This window comes from Passer domesticus, chromosome Z, assembly GCF_036417665.1.
Source record: "Passer domesticus isolate bPasDom1 chromosome Z, bPasDom1.hap1, whole genome shotgun sequence".
Taxonomy (NCBI): domain Eukaryota; kingdom Metazoa; phylum Chordata; class Aves; order Passeriformes; family Passeridae; genus Passer; species Passer domesticus.
In genome coordinates, this window is record NC_087512.1 from 28,166,029 (window position 1) to 28,186,762 (window position 20,734).

A 20,734-nucleotide genomic window follows, 5' to 3' on the forward strand; every position below is an offset into this window, starting at 1 on the left:
GACTTTAAATGGCAACTTCACTCTGCCCGTTTTTTGCAGCTACTGTTCTAGGTCTGCATCTGTTCTAGCTCAAGGGTAGTTTGGGTGGTACTCGGTAAAGCACACACTGCTGTGATATGTGAGGTTTTTTGGGCATAACTGTTAAAATGAGCTATTCTGTGATCTGTGAGCTCTTTCTAGAGTATATCAAAAAGTATTTTATTGTATTGCAACAGCATTCCTGATAAGCAAGAAGCTGACTACAGTCTCAGTGTATTTAGCTTGCTGTGTCTCTCAATTAACAGAATTGCTGAGAAGGGAGAAGTGTTTAAGTTTAGATATTCCAGTCCTGACTGGAAGGAAGCATCTCTGCATTTTAGATCCTTGGCCTTGTTGAACCTTCTTTTGAAGTACCAAGCACTTCTGATCAGGATATCTGCTTCTCACTTTTAAAATAGAAAATAAAGTTGCTTCTACTAGCCTTCAGTAGGGGATAGCTGCTGAAAGCTGACTGATAGCTTCTGGGGAGGTTAAAGACTTACCTGATGTTTGTGCCCCAGGAAGTTCCTATGTGATTTAAGTCAAAAAAAGTTAACAGCTGAACTATTGTGTAGTGACATGGCATACGTTTCCTCTCCCTGGAGCCCACATTTATGCAAGACAGAATTATTTCCAATTGAAAAACTGTATGGACCTCTACTCTGTAAAGAATTAAAAATACATCTTAAACTGAGCTCTTCAGTGCTGTAAGTTATAAGGAGGAGTTACAAGTTTCTGCATTCTGATTTTTTTGTGAGAGAGCATCAAACCACCCAATACTACGAAGCAATAGAATTACAAATTTAGGGAGCAGGGAATTTTAACATCTTAAAATATCTGGGGTTAACTTGCTCTAGAGTTCAATTAATAATTCCAGCTGTAGAATTAAGTGGGTTTTAGGCATTGGAACCCTTCAGTTTTGTTGGGGGTTCACTGTTTGTTCAGCTCTGGGCTTTTGTGAGTGTGAAGGCAATTGGGGCAAGTATTGAGGGACAGGTTAATTGGAAGAAAAGTAGGCCAGGAGTTTCATCTGGGGAAAAAAATGGGTTTTCATGCATTTAGTATTTGAATGCTTGAAATCATCTTTGTCTTCAGCTTAAATCAGTGCTAAAAGATGTTCATCTTTTCTTTACGGTAAGTCCAGAGGGCTCATCTGAACTATGGAAAACTGATTGTATCCCAAAAGGTGGCCAGGTGATATCCATCCAAAATCTTACTGACTTACTTAGAGCTGAGTTACTTTGTCAAAGCCAATTCTACAATCTTTGTTATGTTTTGTGCAGTTTAAAGGGCAGCACAAAAAAAGTGAAAAGAATACGTTACTAAATTATTAAGTCTCTCCATGCTTTATCTCAAGTTTTCCCTTACTTTTGAGAAGAGTTGCTTTTAAATACAGAACCACATTTCTGGTTTTATTAAAGCTTTAAAAAAAAACCAAAAAAAGGTAAAATCCATGGTGCTCACAAAAATCTGAAATTCTAGTTGACTGCTTTTCTGTGGTGACACTGTCTAATGTTGATGCAGGGAAGGATTCTGCAAGTGCTTTCCTAACTATCTAGAATTTTACTTTAGTTGTAAATGTCTGGGGATAAGTACCACCCTTTCCTCCCTTACTTGAAAAACATCCAACAAAATTGTCTATGTCAAGGAAAGCTATAGATTTTAGTAATACAAACAATGAGCTTGATCTAGTAAATAGTAATTGCACAGTCAAACTTAAATGTGAACATCAAAACTCGTTTAAACAGACATATTAGAAATATTTTAGGTAAATTTTCAGTGTGGATAACTGCAGCATATGATTCTCAAAAAAGGGAATGCTGAGGTCGTTATCCCAGTACTTGTAGACCTCATATAAAGAACTCCATGTAAGAAAGTGGAAGTCAGCATTGAGGTCAATTTGAGGTCATTGAGGTCAATGCTCTTCCTGCCATGTCCTCAGCACAATTTCAACCATTTAATTTAGATTTTTCTCTTTTATGCAGTACAATTTAGCAATCCTCCAATTTCCTTTTATTCCCATTTTGAATCCCAATGTGATGTTGATTTTAATGAAACGTTCCATTGGCAATAAGTTTAATAGTTCTTAGAGAGCAATTTACAGGTAAAAACAGATTTTCTTTGGATATTTCTAGAGCGCTAGAGACACACTAAAGGAGAAAAAACTGCTGTGAGATTTGACTTGCCTGACAGCCAGCATTAGTTTCTTCAAATTACGGTACCTAGGATGTGTCTTGTATAAAAAAGGAGAAAAAGGACAAAGATGGAAGACAATGCGAATGTTCAGCTTGGACTGCTTCAATGCCTGTGGTGTGAGAGTTGTTGAGGTCTTTGACAAGTTGACAGTGCTTAATTTATGCAGTCTCTTTTGCATTGTATTGAGTGATGTGCTTCAAGATTTTCTTCATGTTGATAGGCATTTCTTTATTTTATCTTCATATTTATCTTTGTTAAACTGGAAACAGATAGCTGATACCTCAGACTGAAGAACTGTGGGGTACATGCTCCAAATCATTAAGTAGAAATTGCTATTAAAGTTACTGCTACCTTTTTAAACTGCACCTGTGGTCTCATTACTCAGCTTTCAGTATCAAACCATAAAACATGTAGTGGTACTACAGATTCAAATCCTTTTTTACTCTTCTACACTGCTTTGGCATAATAGGCAAAGCAGAATTATTGTAGGTTTCATCTATACTTGTTTAAAATGGAGTATAGATCTGTAATGAAGCAAAAGTAGGACAGAAAAGATGGTCAGAGTCCTCTGACTTCTAGGCATCTGATCTAGTGAAAGATGTCTCTGCTCACCCACAAGAGAGAAGTTGAACTAGTTTATCTTTAAAGGTCTTTTCTGACCCAAACCATTCTATGATTCTATGGTTTTGCTAAAGCATTTTTAGGGTACCATTACAAGCTAGTATGAAAGAAAAGAGATACAATGAGTAAGCTTATTAACCTGAGTGAAAATAAGTAAAAATGCCTAGCTAAAGGCACTGTTAAAAAAGTTACTGATAAACTGGAAAGGAGTTCTTGGAGAATTGGTGTTGGCATAGATCATAATATATTTATGGTATGTACTAATGGCCATAATTAAAACTTCAGTAGTGGTGTGTTAATCACAGCAGACTGGACACAGTTAGGTCTGGAGTAAAAGAAACCTCATGAAGTACAGTATCTCAGAGTGCATTATATGGTAGAGACCAAAAATAAACATGTATTCTGATTCAAGCATCAGTTCAGGTGGAACTGACAGAAGAATTACCTGGGCAGAGAAATTATTGATCAAAACCAAGTATCATCCATCCATCAGTATTGTCCAGATGTAAGCAAACAGGAGCCTTATTGTGATGCTGTTGCCTATGTGGATATGGCAATACTCATTTTGGGTGTATGTCATTATATGTGATAGTGTTAAAACTTAAAATGTGGTATCTGAATGCTTTTTCATTCAGGAAAGCTTAGTTTACACTGAGAAAAGTGTAAATAATTACTTCAGTGACAAGTAGCATGTGAGAGTTTTAAAACAGGAAACAGCTTTGTGTGTTTATCCAGTCTTGAGAGGGGAAGATGGTTGCTCTCAGTAAATTCACTTGGGAAAGGAGGGAAGCATAAACACAGGAAGTGTAGAAATATGTAAAAATACAAGATGGTGGTCACAAGGTTATATGACTGGAAGCATTTATTAATTCATACAAATTATTAATTAAGAGTTCTGTAATCTTACCATATGGAATGGTGAGGTAGAAATAACTAGATAGATTTGGCCTTTGTTCCTTGATTTAAAAAGTATTTACAATACCAAGACCCTAGATTCAGGGACTTGGAAACATGTTTTCAGTTACACATTGATCCTGATTTTCCCAAGTAAAGCATCATCTTTGCAGACTCCATTTGCAATACATATTAATCTGAGATTTTGCTGCTATTACTTCTTAAACTAAGATTTAAGTACCATTACACCCTTGTACCTTGTTCTAATCTTGCAGTGTGAAACATCTGTTTAGAAGAGAACAAGTTGCAGTGCATCAGTCCAACATTATTGTCACATGTTTTTCCAGTTCTCCTTCTTATAATTTGTCTTTCTTTCCCTCTAAAATTGGAAATGCTCATAGAAATTAATATCATGGAATCATATATTATGTCTGTTATGTTTTCACAACACTAAATCAAAGAACCACAGAATGGATAAATTTGGGTGGGACTACAGCCGGTCATCTGGTCCAGCCTCCCTGCTCAGATAGGGTCATCCCAGGGCACATGACACTGGGTTGCTCCAGACATTTCTTGAATGTCTCCAGTGAGAGAAACTCCACAGTCTCTGGGCCATCTCTTTCAGTGCATGGTCACCTGCAAAGTAAAGCAGTTCTTCCTCATGTTGAGGTGAAACCTTTCTGTGCATTGGTATCTGCACGTTCCCTCTCAACCTATTGCATGGCACCCCCAAATCAGTTTGGCACACAAAAAGTAGTTTATATGTCCATTTAAAATGCTGTAACCTTTTAAGAGAAGGGACAGTTTTACTGCTGATAGCTTTTCTTTCAGAATAAGGAAATTTTATGCCTCATTTGAGCCTCAGCTGCTGATCTGCATCATACACATGCAGGCTTAGTCTCTGTTCATAGTCTGTTTAGCTGTTTTCTTAAGTTGCCAATTTTTGACTGTTTTAAAATGGAGAGTAACATAGCCATTACTGATCTAACTAGTAAATAATCAGGCCAGCTGGTACTCTTGGGTATTAAAACACACAAAGTAAATAATTTTTACTTATATCCAAGCTCAAGTTATGGAGTGCATAGCCGTGTGTCAAACCCAGGGGTTACAGAGTTAACTATTTTTAGCCACTTCCGTTTCAATGATGGAGACAGGTTTACCATGTACTACTGTAGTCAGTTCCAGAAAGGGACCTTAAACACTAATGAAAATTAATCATGTACTTGCATAGCTGGGTTACTGTTGGAAGTCGCTGTATCAGCTCTTGTAATTCTCCTCCTCCACACTTTTCTTTAGAATAGCATCTTTGTGAGTTGCATTTGATTTGAAGTTGTAGTTTGCAAGCCATGGTTCTTTTTGTGAGTGCTCTGACTTGGGCAAGCATGAGGACTCTTCATTCTACCCACTCTAAATTGAATTTCATTATCTGTTAGAAGTTTGAAATCTACCAGAATTACGACAACATATTGCAGTTTCAGCTTTATAGTTATCTCTCCTTTTAATGCCAAAGGAGAAAGAGTGTTGGTAGTAGTATACTTCTAACAGGTATGTGGCAGCTTGTTTCTGGCCAAATACTGCCAGGAAAACAAATAGAAAAAGGAGCTTCATACAAATGGGGTTCCTGCATTTCATGTCACCAAAGATGATACTGACTAAAAGGATGGAATTATACGCTTGTATGTACCTTATAAGCAATTTGACAGAAATGACAGAAAATTGAAAACATTACACACAAACATTTTTCTAAGCAAAAACATTTTCTAAATAAGCATTATTTCTTAATGCTGTTCTAACTCGTGCAGTATGTGAGTGTTTTTAATGTGAGCACACATGGGACTAGCATGTTGAGCTGATGCAGTAGCAATGAACTGTCACAGTTCTTTTGCAGTCACATCTTTTAATTTATTCTGGTCCTTCTTCCTTTCAGCACGTAGCCTGCCAGTTGCTAGGCAACCATAAGTGATTTTTTTTTTGTTGTTGTTGCACATGCTTCTTATGTGGTAGCTGTTGTGGTTATTATATTCTAATTACATAAGTGAGCAAAAGGATTAAAATCAGAGTTGCATTAATAATTACTAATTTTCGCCTACTGTATCCACAACACAGCAATTTGAGATTGTTAGAAAAGATCCCATTTGTTTATGGTATGGATGCACGTATACAATGGGAGTGCAAGATAGTACTTCTTTGTGAGAGTAGGTTCTATAAAAATGATAGAACAGAATGAGCTGTTACTGATCTGAGTAGACAAAAATCAGGCTGTAGTCTTCTGTCATGCCCTTAATGCTTTTTCTTTCATGGTTATAAGTGATTTTTAGTAATTAATTATATTCAACAAAAGCTTGAGGGTTTCTATGGCATTCTTAGTTTAATAGAAGGTGTGAACAAATCATAGTTGGCTGGTTTTGCACTTGGAAAATAGAATATAGCTGTTTAATAATTTATTAGTTGTATTTTTAATATAAAATACCATATAAAGGTGGGTGTGTAAGAGAATGTGGATGTAAAAAGAGAAAATAATACATCCATGAGATTAAAAGCTATAATCATCAGAAACTATTTCAGTAGGACAGATAAGCTCCACATGTTCTAAAATTTGATCAGAATTAGTTTATTAGTGGCTGTTTCGTTTTTACTGAAGTAATTGTGTTCAGTGTTAGACTCTGAAGCACAGTTGAAGAAACCCAGCATCACTGATTCAATAATTTCACTCAAATATGTATTTCTGTTAAGGCTGCTGAAATAAAACACAGCAGTGATAGTCCTTCTGTATAGCTAATCCACACTCTTACTGTACCAAGGTGCAGGCAGATAAGATACAGTGTGCTGTGTAATGATGCAAGAGGATACTGCTTTGTTTTGTTTTGTTTTGCTTTCCTCACCATCAGTGCCTTGCTTGTATGAGGTGGGCACTGATCAATTACGAATAACTGAATTCTCCCTAGGCTTCTGTATAATCCTCCTAAGGAGTCTGAATGTTTTGCAGATATAGTACTTCTGTCACAGTATTTTTTACTCATTTTATAAACGGGGAATAGAAATTTAAATTTTAAGATACCGTTTGGTCACCAGAGTTCCAGTTGCTGGTTTTCATAGTGTTATATATGTCCAGAAGAAATTCGACTGATCTCAGTTACAGCTGTTACAGCTCAACACTTTCCTCTATGAACAACAACAACAACAAAAAGAAAAAAGGGCAGTCCTCAATTTTCAAATTAACACACGTTAATTTAGTCAGTTGTGTAGAATGTATATATAATGCATTGCTTTTCCTTGTATTGCTTCCAGTTTCACTGTGAGAGGGTAGTCTCTGGTGAAGACAGGTTATTTCGTGTAGTATGACACAGACACACAGGGCAAGAACAAGGCTGGTGCCTTTGAATTCATTCTATAAACACTTGGACAGGGGAAGTATAAAAGTAATGAACATGTAAGTCCATACCAAAGAAGATGGCAGGTGCAGTGGCCAGAATTTCACTGTTATTTGCTGGCAGGAGAGAAATAAGTAAGACTTGGCTGTGACAGTTACCTGGCCATTGTATGCTTTTGTCTGTTTCAGTAACAGGGCTCTTCCCAAATAAATTAGATCTGTTAGGTGAAGTTGCTAGTACCTGCTGCTGAGCTGCCAGTGGTTTCTGTAGGTATCTATCCCAATAGCTGTAAGTTGTACAGGAGTGCACAGAGTTCGCTGTCCTCTCTTGGGACAGGGATGCACCATACGCCCGCTGCCTTCTCTCATCTGCAGCAGCCACACCCAGGAGCACACTCAGGTGTGTGCCAGAATCTTGCTGAGACCCAGGAGGCAGCTTGCCAGCTACTGCTGAACAGGCAAGAGCTGCTGCTGCTGCTGCGTGTCTGACACAACTGTACAGGATGAGACAGAGGCTTTTGGTTTCTAGGTCTGTGTTGAATGAAAAAATAGTCTAGCTGCCTGTTGGTGTCAAAATTCCGATAGAACAGTGCTGGTTAGCAGTCTGCAATTAGAGTTTTTACATTATTGTCCTCTGTGATGGAAGGAGCAGCATTGTCTCAGGACCAAACTGAGAACAATAAAAAATCCTGGATTAGGTGAGCACCAGATAGTTAGGAAATGAGGAAAATCTTTATTCCTTCTTGTTTGTTAATCTATCAGGTCCATAAGAAAAATAGTACCTTCTCAAATTCTGATGTTACCTTAGGCATTAAGAAATGCATACTGTGTAGTAAGCATTCATTACTTCCATAAAGGGGAGAGGTATTGCCAGCTTTATGCTTTTTATCATTCTTATTTTCCATTGCAGAATTGCTTCAGTTAATCTTCAGTTTTAGTTTATTGTCTGATAAGATCCCCCACCACTCTGAAGGGTGGTTGCAAGAGGAAGCCCAGGGGGACGCCAGTACTTGTTAGCCTTCTTGCCCAACTCCTGAGGAGTTTGATGATCCTGAGATGGTATCTGAAAATTCAGCTGAGAAAACAGGGCCTTTCTGGAGTAGCTGGGAGAGAAGGAAGCATGTGAATGTGAACTGGGAAATGCTTGTGAATGCTGTATGCAGTTCTTCACAGGACCACTTTTTTCTGGTACTCTATGAAAATTACATGTGGGAAAAAAACCCAACCAAAAACAACACAAAACCAACTAAACCCATAAGTGTCACCAGTACATTTTCTCTCAAGGTGACCTGCAGCCATGTATTATTTGGAAAATGACAAATAAGAAGATTGAAAAAAGATCCTCAATACGAAGTGTTATAATAGCTATTAAAAGAGGATGAACAATGGGAAGTATGGACGCCTCTAAGTTTTAGGCAATGTTGCAATAGTATAAAAGTTTTATAGGAAATCTGTCACTTTATTTCAAATGAATGAAGAAGTACAAATGGCAGTAGTGATTTTCAATATAGTTGGAATGATCTTCCCAGAAACCCAACAGTCATTAATAGAAGTTACTAATTTTTTTGGTTTTAACATTGAATTCGTGTAATAGCAACCAGCATATAGTATAATGGAAATCAGCATGGTTTGCTATAATGAGGAATTACAAGACTAACTATACAGTGATCAAGAAGAAGACAAACTTTTTAAAGAGTGACAGAAGGGAGAGTTGCTAAAAATTACTGAACAAGGAAACAATAAGGGTCTACTCAGCAAAAGACTGTGGAATTCAGATGCAAATCCTGATGCTTCTTTCATAAAGCCTCTCCTACATATTCTTCTAGTGATGTTAGATGTCAATGACATATTAATTATATGTTAGGACAGCAGTTTCAGATTTCAAATTGTAAGTTAATGATCTGTACCAAATTTAAAAATCGGGGTTCAGTTTCTAATTCTTTGAAAGAAAAAACATTATTTTATTCCATTATTTTAATTTTTTTCTTATTATTAGATAGTGTGTATGTATGTGTTTTGTGAGAAAAATGTAATAATTCCTTTCTATATGGCTTTGTTTTTCTCAACAGTTCAGGTCGGCAGCTAAGTGAAGTCTTCATTCAGCTCCCGTCTAGGAAAGAACTGCCGGAGTATTATGAATTGATTAGGAAACCAGTAGACTTCAAAAAGATAAAGGTAAAGAATGGAGGAATTTTGGAAGTGCAGGTTCCTCCATTTCTTTTTGTTTTGCAGAAGTGTGAGCATGAAGTTGTTTTTAAAATAACAATATTAGTATTTCATGCCACCTGTATTGGTGGATTAGATTTTAAATGTTGTCACACAATTTTTTAGTAATTTTGTTTGGTGTATATTGTAGTGTATCACTGTAATTTCAAGGTCAAATCAAACTACAGTAGTGTGACATGGATGATATCTGCCTTTTTTGCAAAGACCTAATTGTGAATCTGTCAACTGATTTGGTAAAAACACACTGTTGACAAAGATTTCATAGTTCTAGGGGAATATACCTATCCCTACATTTAAAATCATAGAACCATAAATATCCTGAGTTAGATGGGATGGGCACATACCATCACATCCAGCTCCTGGCCCTGCACAGGACACCCCAGGAATCACACCATGTGTGAGAGCATTGTCCAAATGCTTTTGGAACTCAGTGAGGCTCGGTGCTGTGACCACTTCCCTGGAGAGCATCTGCCAGTGCCCAGCGACACTCTGGGTGAAGAACCTTTTCCTAATATCCAACCTAAACCTTCCCTGGCACAACTTCAGGCCATTCCCTCAGGTCTTATCATTGGTCAACACAGAGAGGCGATCAGTGCCTGCCCCTGCACTTCCCCTCATAAGGAAGTTGTAGGCTGCAATGAGGTCTCCCCTAAGCCTCCTCCTCTCCAGGCTGAACAGACCAAATTATCTCAGCTGGCTCCTCTAGGGTTTCCCCTTCTAGACCATAGCCTCATACCTTGGAAGAGCCAGGTCAGATCCAGAGTTTGGTAGATGGGGTCTAGGTGGCATGTTGCAGCTTGGGTGATGTCATAATTCTGTATCTTTCACGTGTGTTACAGTTACTGGGTTTCTTTGCTAGAAAAGAGCTCCATTTCTCTTGCTTTTAACCCTTACAGTTCACAAAGAAATTGCTTATTTTTTGTTCTTTTACCTTGATACATTTTTTGAATAATACGCTAACAACATGGTTGATAACATTCTATGTTTTAAACAGATACTTACCTTGATGCTTAGGTAAAATTTTTCAAGAGAAAGCTTTTAGTCTGTTAAATCAAATATTAATTCAGTTTCCTCTCTGCTGTTCTTCTTTCTGCACCACTGCCCATCAATACTTGTCTTCATTTCCTCAACAAATGCAACAGGAAAGAATTCGCAACCATAAATATCGGAGTCTTGGGGATTTGGAAAAAGATGTCATGCTGCTATGTCACAATGCACAGACATTCAACTTGGAGGGATCTCAGGTCTGAATGAGTTAATTTCTATTAAACACACAGGTTTCCCCTGTGCTTGTTGATTACTATTTTTGTATATAAACTCTCTGTTTCAATTCTTAGTTTGAGTAGAGAAAAATGTCAACATTTTTAGAATCCAGAATGCACTGGACACTGCTGCAGTGTGAATTTTCAGAAATTTTTTTTTTTTAGTGGTAATTGTGAGATCAGTTGTTTTTTTTTTTTTTTATCTGTGTGTACTTTAAAGCTGCAGTAAGAGTGTTTAAATCTGTGGTAAAAGGGAGTATGTGGAGTTTAGGTTTTCCACAGTGGATCACAGAAGTAACAGATGTAACAGTACAGCTCTAGGACAGGATGTTGAGGAAATAAATCATAGAAGGCTCTACAGTTCTGCTAATGGAAGATAAAAATTCAGGATTGTCCATCAGTAAAGATGTATGTAGCCTCTGAAGTCTCTGTTTTTAAAATTTCTTTATTATTGAAAGATGAGTCTCAGGTTTAGAAGGCAAACTCTTCCCAAACAGATGTTTCGCACATATGAATGGGCTCAAAATTTGGACCAGGGTGCTGATACAAAAGGAGAGACTATGAAATCTGGATGGCATATACGAAAGATAAGACAGATAAGAAAGTTGTCTTACAGTACAGTGCAACACAGTCTTGGATGATTATTTTTATAGATGAGATCCAAAAAGTGTGATGCAAACATAATATTCAGTTGAAGCACAGACCCTGAAGACAGCTTCGCTAACATGCAAGAGATTAAAAAAAAGATGTCATTTGAAGACTAAATAAAAGTAAGCTGAAGGATGATGCTGCCAATAACAAATGTTTTCTTAAAATTTCTAAACATTAATAATAACATTTAACTAAATTGTGGAATTTATGTTAGATTTTGATAATTAAAAATGAGTATGGAATTTGTTATGAAGAATAGTTGGACTCAGTTTGATCCTTTAGTGATTTTTTTATATCAAGAGGCAGAAAAAATTACTTCTGTAATATGTACATGGGATTTTTTTTACTATCTTCAGTTACATGGAAACAACTACAAATAAATCAACTGAAAATATTTTTTAAAGTACATTAATTATGGTAGATTTCTTGGGACAAAATTTTTCTACATGTTCAGATGTATATTTTCAGTTTACTATTTATTCATATAGCAGTAAAATGGCTATTATCTAATTATAACAAGAGGGGGGGAAAAAGTGAAGGAATGTTAATAACAAAAAGTATAAATGAGACTTCAGAAAATTGTAAAGGTTGGTAGAGGGGTTAAAAATAGGTAGAAAAACCCCAGTAGTGAAATGGGGAAAATAATGAAATTATTCACATCAGAATGACTCAACCTGCTTATGGAAAACTGTCTTGTTAGGTACAGATGGTAGAATTGAGAGGAGTAATCCTGAGTAGATAGAAGTGTTAGTATATATTGCTACTCTGTTTGGAAATAACATGTATCAGTGTTGAAGTATTATTTTCTTTTCCAATGAACCAACATTAATTACCAGGTCTAATATTAACTGTTTATATCATGTATGCCAAATAATGTGTATCTAAGGGTTTTTTCTTTTTTTTTTTTCTTCTTTTTTTTTTTTTCCTGTGAAGTTCTCACAGCATTCATTTTGATTTCCCCTGAGTTGCCGGACACTTCTGCAGTAGTCCTCCAGTTTTCCAGACTTCCATGATACCTTGTGTTCTTTGATACAGTTCTAGTCTACCTTTGCTCTGACATAACAATGTCAAAGTTCAGTAAATTAGTTTATTTGTGTGTGCACTCAAAACAAAAGGGCTAATTCAGGTGGTTAAGTACTCAGTGAACTTCAGGTGTTCTCTTAGTGTGGTGCCTGTTGCTTTTCCTTGGCATAAAGCAGTTCCATCTGAGATGGAAGCTTATTCAGGGTTTTCATAGATAGAATGACTTTATGTGTTAAGGCTTTTGTCCTCAATGAAACCTCAGTGTTTTGAAAAGCTTTTCATGTTGCAGTAATCAAATGACACACAGATGCGTACAGGGTTAAAGATGCTTGTGTGTCTCTTCCAACAGAAGATTTCTCATGAATCTTGTAATTTGTTGTGGAGTTCTTTTGTTGTTGCTTCTCCCTTTTTGAAGCAAGTTCTACTGTCATTGTTGCTTGATTTTTTTGAAACCTATTGGAATTGGGTTTCTGTCAAAATAATAAAATTTCTATTTGCACAGCTTTTCGTGAAGCAGCCTCACAGTTTTTTGTGTATCAAAATAGAGAAGAATATTACAAGTAATTCCACATAAAGAAGGTTAAAATAATTTTTGAAACTCCTATATTTCATTGGGAAACTGTTTGAAAGTCTGGGTCACATTGATGACCTAAATATGTAGTGGCCAGCATTAAAAAAATAAAATGTTGTACAGGACTTTAATTCTTTTTGTTTTAGAAAAGTGTTTTTGTGAGAAAGAGCAGAAGGTTAGTTGAAAGAGCCATTCCTAAGAACAATTAATAAGCTAGGCTTATGTATATGAAAAATAAATAGTTCTCAAGAGAAACTTGGTAGGTTCTATCAATAGCTGACTTGAAAAAGAAGTAGTTATAAGAGAAAGTCATTATTTGACTTAAAGGAAGGAAGTTCTGGTGTCTCACAGCTCACTAATGTTGTAAGATAGGAGAGCAGCCTTCTCAAAACATTAAGGCTTATTTTTTATAGATAATGGATACATAAAAATGTTACCATGATTAAGAGCAGTCAAACATGTCAAAACAAAAAGCACAGAGGAACTCAGAAAATGGGGAGCAATCCACAGTGAAAGGCAGTTTTTCAAAAAAAGCACTTGGTGGTCAAGTGAAAAAAGTAGGAATTGGGTATTTCATGTTAAGTATTCTGAACAAGCTTTATCTAATTCAGCTTGTTGAACCCACAAAGTATTAGAGCACTTCTATCATGTATAGGACACAGACTGCATAATGGCAGCCAAAAATCCTTCCATTATTTTTGCCACAAATACCTAGTGTTCCTTTATACAAGAAGGTGTGTCATTCAGCCAGAGGAGTAGAATGACAGATAGCCAAGATAGAGGATGATTATGGTGATGATGATGATGATGATGATGATGATGATAAAATCAAATGCAGTCTGTGACTCTGTGCTCTTCTAGTAATGATTCTTAATTTTTTAGAGCTGAATTGTGCAGTGCTTGTCTTCTTAACATTTTACAAAACAAACCACACAAGGTCATTTGTTCAGGTGATGACAAAGAATCTTATACTCAGCAACACAGCAAGATATTTACTTTGTTAATGTAAGAAATGTGTTACAAGGCCAAAGTAGTCATTCTTGAGAGTCCCCTCATGCTGGAGTTTAGAGAAAATCTGATGTACCAAGATTCTTTGGATACTACAGAATGTTCAGTTTAGAGGAAGCCCTTTTTTTTTTATCAGTCTTTCTAGATCTGAGAGGAAAGAAGGGATGAGCTGCTTGGGATAAATTATTTTCCTTGTTGCCGCTTTGGATTTCAGAAAAAAAAATAAAGATAATTAAATGATGGTTAGCCATTTGTCATTATTAATTGTATTGCCAGATGATAATTCGTGTTTTAATTATGATGCTTACTGCTGAAGTCTGTTCCTTTGGCAGGTTTTCAAGGGTGTTATGCTGATGAAAATGCACGATCGTTCCTATGGCACTAGAAATAATAAGAAAAACAATAACTAGATGTTTTAGATGTAATGCCTTGTAAGAGTTGTTTCTTTGCAGCTCACTACTGATAAATTTCTTCATCTAGAGCATGAAGAGTGAATGTTGGCATTTCTTGGTATTTAAAAAGGCCATGTACTCTGGAAATATAGGTCTATGCTGTGAATTTCTGATTCTGCTTGGCTTCATAGTTCTGACAGAGGTTTGTACCTGTACTGTAGATCTATGAGGATTCCATTGTTCTTCAATCTGTGTTCAAAAGTGCACGACAGAAGATAGCCAAAGAAGAAGAAAGCGAGGATGAAAGCAATGATGATGAAGAAGAAGATGAGGAAGAAGAATCGGAATCAGAATGTGAGTCCCCAGCTAGATACTGACAAGGAAATATATCAGGGGATGGAAGAGCAGATTTTGCTGCTTCTACATGGAGACTGATTATAGGGTTCTATTTTCTATTGGTGGAAGTAGTTTCTTACTGAGGTTGCTTAGGTGTAACATTGTTTTGGTCTTTCAACTGGGTGTTCTGGCTTACTTCTATTTAAACTACTCCTAAGCCAGAAACAATTTGTAGATGTGATTCGTGGGCTTTGTGGGTAATTGTTTATAAGCCCTTCAGGGCCTGTTCATGCTGCTTGTAAATGGAAGTGCCTGGAAAGGCTAGAGACAGTCTTTATCAGCAAGTGGTCAACCTTCAGGCATGATGTGACATACCAAGTTCATCACATGGTTAAGAACCAGATAATGTTGAAAACACTCTTCAGTGTGACAAGGACTAAGTGAAACTCTGATTGTTTCAGAACAATCATTAAGTCCCTGCAGGTTTCGAAACATGATTAAGTGGAAAAGGATGGATTCCTTCATTGGACTTTGTGCCATCCAGTACATCTATCCAAATTCCAGCTACCCTTTTTCTCTGGTTACAGAAGCTGTAGTACTTGGCCCTGAGTTACCCTTTCAAGTGTGTCACATGTGTGCTAAGCATGCAACTTCAGTAGCTCATTTGAAATTAATGGATATTCTGGAATCAGAATAACATGTGCTTTAGAAATGTGTCAACTCAAAATTCACCAGTAACCTCCACACAGAATTTCTGTACTTTAAAATACAAAAATGTCTATTTATGCAAAGGCTAAATATTTCTGTGGTAAGGAAAAAAGTACTTTTAAATGTATATCTTTTCAAAGGACCATATACTACCTGTACACACCATACATTCTGAGAATCAAAATAAAATTGATATAGCCAGCTATTGATATAGTCAGCTAAAAGTTAGTCTTTATAGTTTAATATATTATTGTTATAACTATTAAAAACAAGATAAATAAAAGCAAATACCTATTGCTTTGTTGTTCCACAGTCCATGTAAAGTCAGAGGGGAATGCTTTTTCAGGCTGCTACCAGAGGAGAATTTATGTGAACAAGAAACAGCATTTAAAGTTGATAACTGAATGTTACATTTATGTACGCTGTTGAACCTTTTGCAGCAAAATCAGTGAAAGTCAAAATCAAGTTAAATAAGAAGGATGAAAAAAGTCGGGAGAAAGGAAAAGGCAAGAAGAGGCAAAGCAGAGCAAAAGCCAAGCCTGTCGTGAGTGATGATGATAGTGATGAGGATCAAGATGAAAATGTAAGTTTTGTTCAGTGAGACTGTGGAAGTGGTTGCAGTGATTGCGTCTCTGCCCTGTCCTGCTTGCTGTCAGAATTCTCAACTATTCATGCTTAAGCACATATTTAAATTGTAGTGATCATCCTGAGAGAATTGGGTGGGGGTGTTAACTGTACCTGAGTGCACTTATGAGATCTGGTCCACTGCTGGAAGACAAGAAGTCTAAGAAGTTTGGATCTTATTTCTTCGAGCTGTTCCTACATTCATTGAACCTTTAAGTCTCATGGTCTGTTCACTTTTGTCCACAGATGAAAAACATGCAGCTTGATTATTTTTTACCTTTTTTTTAGTGGGTGCTCCTATTATTGCAACAAATGAAAATAGATGTCTTCCCAGTTGTTTTTAAATGTCTGGATAGAAAGAAAGAGCTGGTGTTTCCTGACTCTCTGTCTTTCCTCTCTGAAGAAGTCTACAGCAATCAGATGAAATTTCATTAAAGAGAAATACTAGATAACACAGTACCTTTCTTCAGGCTATCTTGATTTGTCGGTTTAATTGTCATATTTCTTCCTCATACTTCCTTTTATTTTTCCTTCTTTAACAAATTCCACAGAATAGCTGGAAAGAATTTCTGACTTGTCTTGTGTCTCTTACCTCTAGGACCAGTCGGAAGCAAGCGGAAGTGATGATGAGTGATCCATAGGGTTTATTTTCTTGGCAGAACTGACCCCTTCCCCTTCTCTTCTCTTTTCTCCTATTTTACACCCAGTGAATTCTTTTTGTCAAATAGACATCGGGTTGTTTCTGTATTCTCATTCTCTATAAATTAGCTTTAGGATAGTGCCAGACAAACATATGATATCATGGTGTAAAAAAGGCAAAAAAATGTAACATATTGTGACCAAATGGGCCTCAAAAAACAACAAAGAAACCTTTTGAGGGAAAATGTGGGTTGATAGTGTATTTCTATGGGCTGGTTTTGACTTGGTAATGGTTTGATTATGCCTGGTTTTATCATTTGATAAGGTTTTTTTCAGTGGCATCAGAAAGGCAGCAAAAAAAAAAGTTTTTTGTAGCATTGATAACCAGGAGAAGTCATTAAAAGCCACTGCTTTTTTTATTTTTCATCAGGCCGTTTTCAAATTTTTATTTGTCCTCTATTGGACATATTTTTTACACTGTGGTACATATATGCGACTTTGTTTAATAGCTTATAAATGTTCAGTAGTTAGCTTTCATATACCTTACCCCATATACATTTTTCAACTTTACGCTTGATGATCTTCAGAAAAGCCTTTTTGAATTGTATCAAATTTATGTCTACTGTAAACTTTGCTTAACTTTTTTTTCTCTATTAAAAAAGTTGGTTTAAAAATGCTATTGAATATTGCAATCTATATAGTGTAACGTATGGCTTCTTTCATCAGACTGATCTTCTATGTTACCAATGTGGATTATCACCTTTTCCCTAAAGTGTACTTAATCTTTGCTTTCTTTGCACAATGTCTTTGGTTGCAAGTCATAAGCCTGAGGCAAATAAAATTCCAGTAATTTTGAAGAATGTGGTGTTGGTGTTTTCCTAATAAAGAGATAATTTAGTTCAATAGATGCGGCCTTGTGTTACAAGTTCCACAAAAATATTTTTATAGTAGCAACGAGAGAGCAGGAGTATCTCCTGTAGAGAGGTCTACTTTGGTCCTTCCTCAATGTAAAATTCAAATATCTTAGAAATATCTTCTGAGATGGAGAGAAGATATTCAATACATGTTAAAGAATAATAAAATTGAAGTAGAAGACTGGTACCTTGAAAGAAAAGTGTAATTCATTACTTATTTACAATTGAAGTGATAAAGCAATAAAATAAACTTTTTTGTTTTTCTTTCAGGAAATGTATGTCCATATGCCTTAGTGGGCATGAATACAATTAGTTATGCAGGCAGTCAGCCCACCCATAAGTCTTGAGGTATCACAGTGGTGATGCAATATGACGCAGTAATCTAAACATCTGAACTATATATTTGCAGTTAACATTGCTACTCTGCAAAATCAAAACTTAGATTTGAACATATCTAGTGTAAAAAATGCACAAGCCTAGAAGCCTCTTTGTAAACAGAACATTTCTTTGTTATATGAATTTCTGAGACTGTGTCTCCAATAAATCTCTTCATGCTGCCTTGCAGCATGTTAACTGTTTCAGATTTTTGTAGCTTATTTGAAAAGTGATCAGTAAGTTGGACAAGCCTATTTGCTTGTATTAGCCCTGCCCTGAGAGAAGTCGGCTTTGCTTAGCTTTAGCAATTTCAAACATCTTATTCCTAGCGTGAATGGAAGACCCACTATTTCACAGAGAGGTATCATTGATCTCAGAGGCTCACATTGGTGCTACCAGTGTCTGAAGTAGCATTGCAAAGAACAAAGTCTTGGTGGACACCAAGTGAGCCAACAAAGTATGAGCCAACAATGAACATGAGCCAACAATGCATTATTTTTGCAAAAAAGGTATCCTGAACTGTATTAAGAGGAGTGTTGCCAGCAGGTCCAGAGAGGAGATCCTTGCCCTCACCTCAGCACTGTTGAGATGTATCTGGAGTGCTTTGTCCAGTAGTGGACTGCAGCTGAAGAGAAGACTGGAGACTTGAGTCCAGGAAAGGTCCACTAACATAGTTAAAGGACTGGGGCATATGACATACACGGGGAGTCTGAGAAAGTTGGCAGTGTTCAGCCTAGAGAAGAGTGGGCTCAAAGGCATCTTGTTGATATTAATTAGTATTGGGAAAGGGAAGGTGCATAGAAGGCAAAGCCAGGATCTTTTCAGGACAAGGTCCAAGAGGCAATGGACACACATTGAAATCACAGGCAGTGCCTATGAATATCATAAAACTTTTACTATGAAGGTGGCTGTGCGTTGGAACAAATTCCCCATAGAGCTTTTGTCACCCTTGGAGATACTTAAAAGTCACCTTGCCTCCACGTGGCCCTACTTGAGCAGAGGGATTGGACCAGATGAGCTCCAGAGGTGCCTGCCTGTAGTCCTGTGATTCTATGATGCAGGATACTTTAGATTTCAGTCACAGTTTCATGAGACCATAGAGAAATGTTCTTTTTTCACTGCAAAACGAACCAAATCTACTAACCTATTACACATGACAAAAAGCATGCGGCAGTAGGCTCCAGTCACTGCTGGCCTAAAATGGATTTAAGCTGCCAACTTGGATATAAAAGGCACAGTATCACATTACCCATCCCCAGAGTCACTGATGACTTTGCAGTGACCCAATTTCATTAATTTTTCAAGAACTCATTATTTGCAGATGAGCGTTTATCTGGATAATAAAAATTATCTAAGAAGATACAACATTTCTGTTGAAATTGAAAGTAGCTTTGGGTTTTGGTCAGTAACTGTAAGTCATATGATGATACCAGATTGCATGAAGAAATACAATTGAATTCTTACTGCAGTTTCTTTTATCAGCTTTAAGTAATTTCAAAATATTTTGAATTTCCTCTCTGAGTTTCAGAATACCCCCAGAAGAGCTGCAAATATTTTTAACATTAAAATAAAGTAGATTTAGGATGTAAGCCATGTTTATGCCTTCACTGCAGTTGGTCCTGTTATTTTGCTTAGGATTTTGATTCATTTCTACCAGAGTAGAATTTTAATTGCTATCTTGCTGTTTCTCTGTATGAATTTACTGTATTTTTCAAGATGAGTTGTTTTCCTGGCAATCTTAGTGCATTATTATATTAAAAAAAAAAAAGCTACTGGGAAAATTGTTGTCACGTGTAACTTTCCTGATTGTTTACCAAAAATGGAGAAAATCTTTACTTAAGTCACGTACAAGTCTGTGTTTAAGGTGGAACTATTTTCTGTTTTACAGAATTCCCTCCCTAATGCAAAGTGACAAGCAAAACACTTGAAATACCTTTTGGACTATACCCAAAAAAGCACAATGCTACAGTCCATACTGAGGAAATCTAGCTAATTTCCTGCTGTAGTTTCAAAAATAGTGTAATAAAATTGGAAATGGTGTAGCTTGGGCTCTGATGAAGACAAGAAAAGTGAAGTAGATACCAAGATGTTTTCTTGATGCATTGGTTTCTCCTGGGAAGTAGTGTAAGTGGGCCAGATGAACAGCATTTAACATCTTTTATACATTTCAGATGCTATTAATAATATCTCTTTTCCCCTCACATTTTCTGAAAGAAACAAAGAAAATACAGAATCTTCTAATCGTTGATATAAATGGTTTCCTCTTTAAATGTGTCTGGTCCTCAGTGCAAAGTATTTTTCACTCCCTCAGCTCATGAATGAAGCTGAGGACTCAGTGATTGTGGAGGCATGAAGACACAGCAAATGCTGCCACAGCCTCTGTGCCCACTGAGACAAAGGCAGAGCTGATGCAGTGCTAAGTTTCAAAGTTGTGTGCAGTTATTGAGCTTTTGATACATGCTCAGTCCTGCCATCTACCTAAGCATTAATAGCTGTTAATAATGCCCAAGCTACTGTCATTTTTTCATTAATGCTTGGATGATCAGGTTTAGCAAAACAGTCTAGCCTAGAAAACAGAATATTAAAAACAGGACACAGAATATTGAAAACAAAATTAGTTTTTTATAAAGGGATTTTTAGGCTGGTGTCTTGCTTTCCCCTCTGTTCATCTCCTGAAAAACCTCTGAAATATTTTAAAGTTCCTGCAGTTTTTGAGTAGGGACTTCCAACTGTATGCTGAAACATAGGTTCACAAAAGGAGCTAGCAAAAGTAGTTTATGTGGTTGTTTTGACCTTAAAGAAGAAGAGGAAGTAGGTTCAGGGTAGGCAAAGAGGTGAGTGATGAGGTGAGTGATACGCAATTTTGACTCCTTTGCAGTTGGCTTGTATATTGTTTGAGGAGGCAC

The 20,734-nt window shown here is 36.6% G+C and overlaps 1 protein-coding gene across 8 annotated transcripts in view; it reads left to right on the forward strand.

Moving 5' to 3' along the window:
• The window catches only part of SMARCA2 (SWI/SNF related, matrix associated, actin dependent regulator of chromatin, subfamily a, member 2), a 118,620-nt gene extending 100,586 nt beyond the window's left edge, over window positions 1-18,034 (forward strand). For 7 of the 8 annotated variants that reach the window (XM_064405224.1, XM_064405231.1, XM_064405228.1 and 4 more), the window contains 5 exons: window positions 9,169-9,274; window positions 10,468-10,569; window positions 14,454-14,586; window positions 15,717-15,859; window positions 16,499-17,399. In XM_064405224.1, the coding sequence (XP_064261294.1) occupies window positions 9,169-9,274; window positions 10,468-10,569; window positions 14,454-14,586; window positions 15,717-15,859; window positions 16,499-16,534 (520 nt within the window). In that variant the 3' untranslated portion in view covers window positions 16,535-17,399. Of the gene's footprint in view, window positions 1-9,168; window positions 9,275-10,467; window positions 10,570-14,453; window positions 14,587-15,716; window positions 15,860-16,498; window positions 17,400-17,723 lie in introns of those variants that run through there. The other variant, XM_064405229.1, reaches the window with a different exon arrangement.
• The last annotated feature ends 2,700 nt before the right edge of the window (window positions 18,035-20,734 follow it).